This window comes from Cyprinus carpio, unplaced genomic scaffold (assembly GCF_018340385.1).
Source record: "Cyprinus carpio isolate SPL01 unplaced genomic scaffold, ASM1834038v1 S000006809, whole genome shotgun sequence".
Classification (NCBI taxonomy): Eukaryota; Metazoa; Chordata; class Actinopteri; order Cypriniformes; family Cyprinidae; genus Cyprinus; species Cyprinus carpio.
In genome coordinates this window covers 486,924-497,049 of record NW_024879395.1, presented here as the reverse complement: position 1 = coordinate 497,049, position 10,126 = coordinate 486,924, and the positions used below count along the sequence as shown (strand labels likewise).

General features: G+C 32.4%; 1 protein-coding gene across 1 annotated transcript; it reads left to right on the top strand.

Moving 5' to 3' along the window:
* The first annotated feature begins 843 nt into the window (after nucleotides 1–843).
* Nucleotides 844–9,634, top strand: LOC122144954. The gene is made up of 5 exons (XM_042756179.1): nucleotides 844–1,152; nucleotides 1,370–1,666; nucleotides 1,755–1,786; nucleotides 6,148–6,292; nucleotides 9,567–9,634. Exons 1-5 carry the CDS (start codon nucleotides 852–854, stop codon nucleotides 9,632–9,634), a joined length of 843 nt encoding a protein of 280 aa, XP_042612113.1. The 5' UTR covers nucleotides 844–851.
* Nucleotides 9,635–10,126: the final 492 nt, after the last annotated feature.

Here is a 10,126-nt window from a genome sequence, read left to right as displayed (position 1 = left end):
ATAATTTATTGTTTAATCACACACTTTGTCTGATGAAATGATATAAACAAATCACCAAAAATCTAAAATAGAAACAATACCACAGCTTTATTAACAGTATGTATATAAAATGGGAACTTTATTTAATACAATGAAATATAATTTATACTAAAACAATGTCACACTGGTTTCTCATTTGGGTGTGTTATGATATTTTGATGTGTTATGATGACTCTTCACAACGTTTTGATGTGTTGTGTAAAATATTTAATTTTGGAAGTCATTCGTTGTTATATTGTGAGTGTGAAGCAGCACATGTTGATGTTTTCGAGTCAGATCTTGTGTTATTGCGGTCAGTAAATGTGTGTGAGCTGAATGCATGTGGTCTGAAATGCTGAGATGATGTTCAGATAAAGCACACAGTGACAGACGTCAGCTGCGTGTGTTTGTGTGTTTTTGTGTGAGGGGGCCAGTTTCTTCTCACAACCACAAATAATTATTATGAGAACCTGTTAGTTTGAAACCTGTGATATATATATCTGAAATGAGAGTTTCCAGAACCAGCATAATGTTCTCTAATCTGTGCGCTCTCCTCCTGTTTATCCTGTGCAGTAAGTAACTTTTCAGTACATTTTTTTTTTAAATTACTAAATACTCTTCATTTTGTATTGGCAAAAAGGTTTTTTTTTTTTTTTTTTTACCTTTCTGTCTGTCAAGCTTAAGGAAATGATATTAAAAAGACATTTAACAGAATGAACATTTAGAGCAGTGTTTGTATATGTGAAATAATTATTTGAGATCTGTTAATTTTTTTGTTTCTGTTTGTAATGTTTAGTGTTTTTATATGTATTTCAGGTGTGTTTGGTGATGAAATGAAGTCAGTATCAGTGACTGAGGGAGATTCTATCATGCTAAATACTGATATTCAAGTACAGAGCAAAGATATGTTATTGTGGATGTTTGGACGACAAGAGACTCGCATTGCTGAAATATATAACCAAAACATATTTATGTATGAAAGTAATGAGTCATTTGGAGACAGACTGCAGATGGACAATCAAACCGGATCTCTGACCATCAGAAACATCAGAACTGAACACTCTGGACTTTATAAACTACTGATCCTCAGCAACAGAGAAAACTCATACAAGAGATTCAGTGTCATTGTCTATGGTGAGTAAAGAATTACTCTAATAATCTCATTTTTATATTACTGTTTGTGAATTTGAGAAACCTTGTCTGTTTGTGCTATTGTTTAATCTTCCTACTAGTCAGGACCATTAATTTTCCCATTTTTATATGCACACATCGTTAGAAGTCATCTTAATATTTGTTAAATATATTTTGGAGAATCTGGATAGTATGCTTTTTTTCCTTAATTATTTTCCAGCTCGTCTGCCTGTTCCTGTCATCACTGCAAACTCTTCAAAATGTTCATCCTCAGGATCATTAGGTCAGAATTGTTCACTATGGTGTTCAGTTGTGAATGTGAGTGCTGTGAGTCTCTCCTGGTACAAAGGAAACAGTTTATTGTCCAGCATCAGTGTGTCTGATCTCAGCATCAGTCTCTCTCTACCTCTGGAGGTGGAATATCTGGATAACAACACCTACAGTTGTGTGATCAACAATCCCATCAGCAACCAGACCACACATCTCAGAGTCACTGAACTCTGTCACAGGTGTGCAGGTATGTGAGTGGTAATGTTAATGCTCTTTACAGACCTGAAAGGGTTAAAATGCACACTAACGTCTCCATGTTCTGTTTCTTTCCTCAGACTCTGTTCAGTTTTGTGGTTCTACTGAAGCTGTGATCCGATTGGTCGTCTCTGCTCTGGTGGGCGTGGCTGCAGTTGCTGCTGTAGTTTATGACTTCAGATTTGGAAGAGCTCAGTAAAACAGAACACAAAGAAACACCAGGGGGCAATGTTTTCAAATCTAATAGCATGTATTAAATACTGTTTTGGGTTGTGTTTGGTTTTTTGAATGTGATCAGGAACCTTGTGGGTTACAACAATGTTGATTTAAGTTGAAAATGAGAATAATGTCGAAATATTACGAGAATAAATTTGAATTGTTTCGAGAATAAAGTCGAAATATTCAGCGTTTTTTATATTTTTTTATATTAATTTGTTTTTTTTTTGTGTTTTATATTGGTTTTTTTATGTGTTTAATAGTGGAAGGTATTTGTGTTGCACAGTAAACAGTGTTTCTGAGTATAAAGTCGATATTATGAGAAAAAAGTCTAAATATTTTCAAGAATAAAGTTGAAATATTAGGATATGTATAGGATAGGATATATGAAAAATATGACGGGAAAGTCGTGGCCTAGTGGTTAGAGAGTTTGACTCCTAACCCTAAGGTTGTGGGTTCAAGTCTCGGGCTGGCAATACCACGACATAGGTGTCCTTGAGCAAGGCACCGAACCCCCAACTGATCCCCGGGTGCCGCAACATAAATGGCTGCCCCACTGCTCTGGGTGTGTTGTAAATGCAGAGCACGAATTTTGAGTATGGGTCACCATACTTGACTGAATGTCACTTTCATTTTCACTTTCGAAATATTATGAGAATAAAGTCAAAATGTTTTAAGAATGAAGTCGTAATACTACGAGAGTAAAGTCGAAAATTACAAGAATGAAGTTGAAACATTTAGAGAATAAAGTCGAAATATTTAGAGAATAAAGTCTAAATGTTTTAAGAATAAAGTCGTAATACTACAAGAATAAAGTTGAAATATTTCGAGAATAAAGACGCAATATTACGAGAATACAGTCGAAATGTTTCTATAATAAAGTCGAAATATTACAAGAATAAAGTAAAAAATGTTTCAAGAATAACGGGGGGTGGGGGGGGGGGGATGTGCGCTGTAGCTCTCTTATGTAATGCTTTTTTTAAAACACTGCAAATAATATTTCATGTCTTCCATTGCATTCGTTATTTGTAGTGTGCCAGCCACCCATTAGCAATAAGCTTTGTGCTTTTGGGAGGCCTACTTTTAATATGTCTCAGCTTTCAAAAGCAGTTTTATAGCGAAACAAGAAATTATTTGTCTTACAATACTGTGTTTTTCAAGCTCTTTAATGATCAGATTGCTGTATTTTATGTGAACCAATTAATTAAATTAAACCGTTTTCTTTGTGAAAATTCCACCACAGCCTACTCCGCAAAAACGTCTGTGGCGTCCAAACTTTTATTTCTCATAATATTTAACGTCTTCCATTCATTATTTTGTAGCACACCAGCCATGTAATCGCAATAATTTTGTGCTTTGTTGCTTTAATATAACACAGCTCAACTTTCTAAACTCTATCAGTTTTATCACAAAATAGAAATTATTTCAAGTTTCTAGCAAGATAAAAAAAAGTGAAGGAACATCAGAAGGCATAAAAAAAACAGTAACCTATAGCTTAATTTATAATGAAAATAATGTCTCATTATAATGTAATCGGAAAGAGCCACAATACAGCGATCTGACAAAAATGTCTCATTATTGTAATCGGAAAGAGCAAATACAGCGATCTGACTCACGCCACATTGATTTTGGTGGCTGAGACTTCGGAATATCTTATTTCGACTTTATTCTCGCAATATTTCGACTTTATTCTTGAAAAATTTAGACTTTATTCTCGTAATATTTCAACTTTATTCTTGTAATATTTCGATTTTATTCTCGTAATTTTTTTTTTTTTACTTTATTCTCGAAACATTTTTATTTTATTTTATTATTTTATTTTTGTATTTTTTCTATTTTTATTACAACTTTAATCTCGTAATCTTAGATTATTATTATTATTATTTTTTTTTTTAACGTGGCACTAAAATGCCATCGTAGTATAGAAAGAAGCAAAAAAAAAAGGATCTGAAAAATTCTTTTGTCTTTATACATAGACATAAGAGATATAAAATAATGATCGCTTATATGACAGCAGCTGAGCAGTGAAGGGAGAAATAAAGCTTTTAGGGGCTCTGAATCAACTCAACCAATTGTTCTGAAGCGGTCAAACATGTACAGTATAATGACACCTTTTACAAAACAAAACCAAATGCTCTCATAAAAGTATAATCTTTTCAATGTGATCTACTAATTCAATACAATTAAATATGAAGGTTCTTTAAAGTTGTGTTTTATTTGTGGTGTTTGTTTTGTGTGTTATTAGGCAGGGCTTCATTAAAAGCAATTAAGCATCATTCTCCTTGTATTATACATTCATATACATTAAATTAATTGAAAATAAGTCTACATTATAAAACTGACTGGAGTTCAGTTCAGTTAAAAACCATTAGACGCTTGTTCATGGTTGACCAAATCAAAGCCATCTAACAGCAAACATTTTGAAATGTTTCGTAAGCAGCTGATCTCTGGCGGACATGTTCAGATAAATCAACATTAGAGTTTATTCATAAAAGTTGAATTCACATTGTCGTGTATTTGGGGAAATGTACTTTTAAAAGTAATTGTGTTACTTTTTGTCACCTGGACTGGGCTTGCTTATTTGTTTTTTTTTTTGTTTTTTTTAATAACAAAAAAAAAAAAAACAATTATTTTTTGCACTTGTGAGAGCCCTTTCACACCAAAAAATAAATGAATGAGCCTCAAGCTGAAGGAAGTGTCTCTGGACCTCACTCTCAGTGTCTCTCAACACAGAGACAGGACAGCTGTCAGTGAATAAAGGAGAAAACAAAGTAACTTGCATTACTGATTTGATTACTTCGTTACTTAGATGAACACAGAAAAACTCAGATACTAATTGACAAGAGCTCATGTGGAAAAGTTTGACTTCCTGGAAAGCATTGTATTAAAATACATGAAACTGTTTTCTGAGGAAAACAAAACTCTGAAATCAAAAGTCAGAAGAGTACCATTATATCTCACTTTCAAAGGAAACTGTAACTCTTGTCAGGTTGTTGTTTTTATCACAGGAGGCTGCACTTTGACACACAAGCAGCTCAGGTTGAGCGTTTCATTGAGGTTTGCCTAAATCTTTGACGTCCAGTGTGTTTTACACACTTTACATGTTCAAGATTCAACAGGAAGGAGGAATTTACATTTTACCTTAAGAGTTTGAGAAAGCAGTGTGCATAGTTGGATTATTTCTTGGATTTCTGTTGTTCTTAATCCAGGAGTTACAAGGAGTAATACATCTGGAGGAATATGGTACCAAATTCAAACTGACCAATCAGCAGATTACAGCTTCACCCACTGGGCAAAAGGTGTGACAATTAGCAGACCCCTGATGTATACACATGTTGGCCTACAGGCCTTGATCGATATCAGCACTTTTGCTCAAGATATGTTTGGGACAGGAAAACAGAAGGCTTTGTTAATTTTTGACCCTACAAAGTGATTTGTGTATTTCTGAACAAGCATTATTAAAAATTCTCTCTGCACTGATTATTTTTGTCTCTTTATGCCACAGTAAAGCCCTGATACAGAGGATTGTTATGTTCAATCAAATGCATATAAGCTTATTCATGGAAAACTGATGCACATTTTTTAATTCAATTTTTTATGAATCCCAGGATCAGATGTTGTTTTCAGTCACAAAATAACAAAATTATTAAATGTTTATGCATATATGAAAAGATTTTATAAAAGTTGTACTTCATATACTAGATAATTTATGTTTGATTACAAATGTTAAGAAAATTGTGTTAAAATTTAAATGTGGTTTTATTTGAGTGGTTAACTGTTTTTTGAGTGGTTTAGTGAGTGAACATTATTTTAGTTTGTAAATATTCTTATGGTTTGTGATTTCTGTTTTTAATTGTGTTGTATGCTTTTGTGGAAGTGTATTGATTTGGTGGGTAAGTCTTGGTTCTGAGCTCAGTGCATGTGGTTTATTGTGCTGGGTAAATGAACAAAGCATGATATAGTGTGTATGTGCTAAACTTGTGGTTTTGTTGCATCCAAGTGAATGTTATAAAGAGAACAGCAGTGTGTGAACAATCGGTTAAGTTTATTATTTGCACAAATTGTTTGCTGAATTTTTTACCAACATTAATTTGTTTTGTTCAATAGTAGAAAATAAATTATTGGTTTGGAACAACATGATGGTGAGTAGATGATGGGGAACTATCCCCTCAAGTGATCTTATTTTAGTGATGCTGCTAATTGTGTAGTCATGTGACTCTCTCCTGGTACAAAGGAAACAGTTTATTGTCCAGCATCAGTGTGTCTGATCTCAGCATCAGTCTCTCTCTACCTCTGGAGGTGGAATATCAGGAGAAAAACACCTACAGCTGTGTGATCAACAATCCTATCAGAAACCAGACCACACATCTCAACATCACTCAATTCTGTCAGACATGTGCAGGTTTATCAGCAGCAACATTTTCAACATATTTTTTTTTTCTAAATGTACAGTTTATAGCATCTGGATGAAGCTCGACTGAAAGGATTGACCATTTTCTCTTTATTAATTACAGAAGTGGCTGAGCGTTTCTATTTCATGTCACTTATTTGTGTTGTGTATGCCAGTTATAGCCATGTGTGTTTTACTGCTGCTGCAGGAAATGTGAGCAAAAAGAAAACCAGAGGGCAAGTATTACAACAACTGACATGATAAAAATAATTCTTTATGTGCAAAAGCTTTAAAACTATAACAGCCAAAGTTGATGTTTTTTCATTTTTATTAGTTTTTAAAATTCTTATTGTATGTAAATTATATGCTTATTTTTATGCTTACAATGTACATGTATTGTATACATGAGAAACAACAGAAAGCAGCACCTGAGGATAAATAGACTCAACATCTGCATGTTTTGTAGATGAGAAAAGTCGGTCAGAATACCGTCTGCAGATCACTGATCATCATCCATAATACACCACAACTATCTGTGCTAAATATGATTAATTTCATTTCACAGTTATGCTGAATGTTCATGTTCTACTTCTTCCAAAGATAAAACTCAACTGGACTGCAACATGAAATATTATATAGTTTATCATTCACATACACACTTGGTATTAATAAATCACAAAAAGCTTAAAAGAACAACATGCAGGTTAACAAGATTACAGATTTATAATTTAACATTACATACATAAAAATGTAACATTCATTTGATACAGTGAAATGAAAGTTCAGCGTGTAATTTAAAGTCAATAACAGATGAATCTACTCAGTTACAGTTTTTTTATTTTTAGATGATCACACACATTTTCAAAACTTTGCCTCTTTTTTTCAAAACTTTACACACAAATCCAAGAATTGCAAACACAAAATGTCTCGCATCTCTTGCTAAATGAAGCACTGCCACCTTTGCCATAATATTAATTCTTGTTAGATTTGTGTTTGTTACAGTACATAGAGAATTGTGCGTTGTGTTTTGCAAAAAGTGTTTTATGAAACTGAAAACAGTCTAAAACCAAGAATTAGTGTATGGGTTTGTAGATTTGGTGTGTGGTTCTGCTGTTTGAGTTTCAGGTTCAGAAATTCTGTGACAAGCAAAGATTTTGTGTAAGCAGTTGAAAAAAGTTGAAAAAAAAAAAAAATGTAATTTTGATTTGTATTTGTACTTGTGTTGCAGACACATGAGAGTACTGAGATTAGTTTAAAAACAGAAATTTAAACAGTCGTGGATTTTTTTTATTTATTAAATATGTTTTAATGTTTAAATTAAATATCTCAGCATTAATCTATTGTATTCTAATCAATATTGTGTAAAATGTTCTGTAAGATATTTAATATAGATTAATTGTCATATGCCTTGTGTGAACTGGTACATGTTCACTTCAAGTCTGATCTTGTGTTATTGAGGTCAGTAAATGTGGCGTCTGAGCTGAATGGGGTTTAAAGTGCTGCGAGGATCTTCAGCTAATGCACACAATATTAGATGATGTTTGTTTGTTCATGTTCATGAGAGTGTGAGATGTTGCCAGTTTCCTTTCACAACCACAAATAAACCTTCTGAGAACCTGTAGACTAATAAAAAATAAAAACATCCAGAATGATTTTTTTTTCTCATCTGTGTGCTCTGATCCTGTTTGTCCTGTGTGGTGAGTAACACTTTTAATCAAAAAGACTCAAATAGCTGAAATCTATAAGCACATCATTGATATGTTTAGCAGTAATGAGATATTTGGAGACAGACTGCAGATGGACTCTTTCACTGGATCTCTGACCATCAGAAACATCAGAAGAACAGACTCTGGACTTTATAAAACCACAGATCTGCAGCATCAGAGGGAAATCGGACAAGATATCAGTGTTACTGTCTACGGTAAGACAAATATGTCTCAAAAACCTCTTATAATAGACACAAAGTTGCTTATTGGTCTGGCAGCAGTGAATCAGAAATGACAACACTAAAAATTAGGGTTTGTTCAAAATAAATTGTATTTCCCATCTACTTTTATTTTCCACTACACAGCAAACTGTAACCAATATCCTTTCTTAAGACAGGATAAATTCATCATTTGTAAGGTAACATGCAATGCAGGTTTTATTTTGTTATTTATTTATTTTAATCTTTGTAATGTATGTTATGTATATTGTTATTCATTTGAAAAGTTTACTCTTCAGAGTGAAAGCTTAAAAAAATAAAATAAATAAAAAATTTGAAGCATGCACCAAAACCTGTTTCTCAGGGGACCCTTTATGTATAAAGGACATGAATTCTTTCTCTGGTGTATTACTTACATTTTTACACATATTTACTGTAGTAATTTTATTACTGCCAGTCCTTTACGTGTAATAAAATGGATTATTTCTGTATATATGAAAAATATAAATGGACCAATAAACATAGCTGTAAATGGTAATTAATAATGTACACAAACCTAAGGTTTTTATTTTATTTATTTATTATAATTTTTTTTATCAAAAAATCTACCAGGTTTATGTCTATGAATATTTAGCATAACTGCAAATATAGGTGAAGTCAAAATCTAAACCTCACAGCCATTACTTCATGCCAAACAAATTAAACCTGCGCAAACAATCACAGGATCGAAGTGTTCATGAATTGTATCCTTTGAAAATCTCTTTTGAAGAGGCCAGTTTTGGTTCGGAACAACCCTTCAATAATAACAGATTATTAAACATCATCTGCAGTTTTGATTTTACTTTACTTTGTGTTTTTACTCACATTACAATAGTATGCTTTATCGGTTGGCTTTGCTGGCCATGTTCAGGTACATTAGCAATATATTTTTTCAACAAATTTTCTTTCTAAACAGTGTGATTTATATTTTTTTGTATGAAGTCAGACTTAATGGATTGACCATTTTCGCTTTGTTAATTACAGAAATGGTACAGAATTCATATTCTTCACTCTTTATAACAGTAGTTTGTCTGTTGCTGCTGCTCATTTCTTCATGTGTGTTTTACTGCTGCTGCAGGAAATGTCAGCAAGAAAAACCAGAGGACAAGTATTACGACAACTGACATGATAAAAAAGACTCTTTATGCAAAATAGTTTAACGCTAACAATCAAATTGATTATTTATTTATATTTTTTACATTTATAATAGTTCTAAAATGAACAATATGCTTATTATATAATTTAAAATATATCAATGCAAAGTGGCAGAAACAGCACCTGATGTTAAATAGACTCAACATCTGCATGTGTTTGTGTTTGTAGATGAGAAAAGTCTCTCAGAATACACACAGATCATCTACCGTCTGCAGATCACTGATCATCATCCATAATACACCACAACTCTTATTTTTTAAAATTGTATTAATTCACCAAAAGCCAAAAAAATAAAACAAAAGAACATGTGGTTTAACAAGGTTAAAGATTTATAGTTTAACATTACATGCATAAAAATGTAAAATGCATTTGGTAGAGTAAAATGTTTAGAGTCATATGCAGGTAAATCTGGCCAATAAGATATGAATTTTACTAAAATAGTGTCACAGACACACAAGAGTGCTCAGATTGGTTTAATAAACTTTGTTTTCTCATATGGATGTTTTATGTTTTAATTCAACATTATTTGAATTTCAAAACATTTTTTTGTTTGTTTTCTTATTTAAAAGTTTAATCTATTTCATTTTAATTATTTTTAAATATTGTGTAAAAACTTTTGAAAATGTTTCATGATTGATTATAATGTGAGTGTGAAGCAGCACAGTATTAGTTATTATAATACACCAAACATAACTTTTTGATTTATGGCTTTGACCTTTTGACCCCTC

What these genes read in the sequence shown, in the direction of transcription:
- LOC122144954 (XM_042756179.1), top strand. Translation starts at nt 852, where the DNA reads ATGAAGTCAGTATCAGTGACTGAGGGAGATTCTATCATGCTAAATACT. An exon ending in TTTGTGGTTCTACTGAAGCT is followed by an intron (nt 1,787 to 6,147) that starts GTGATCCGATTG and finishes TTGTCCAGCATC; the next exon opens with AGTGTGTCTGATCTCAGCAT. An exon ending in ATTCTGTCAGACATGTGCAG is followed by an intron (nt 6,293 to 9,566) that starts GTTTATCAGCAG and finishes TTGTGTTTGTAG; the next exon opens with ATGAGAAAAGTCTCTCAGAA.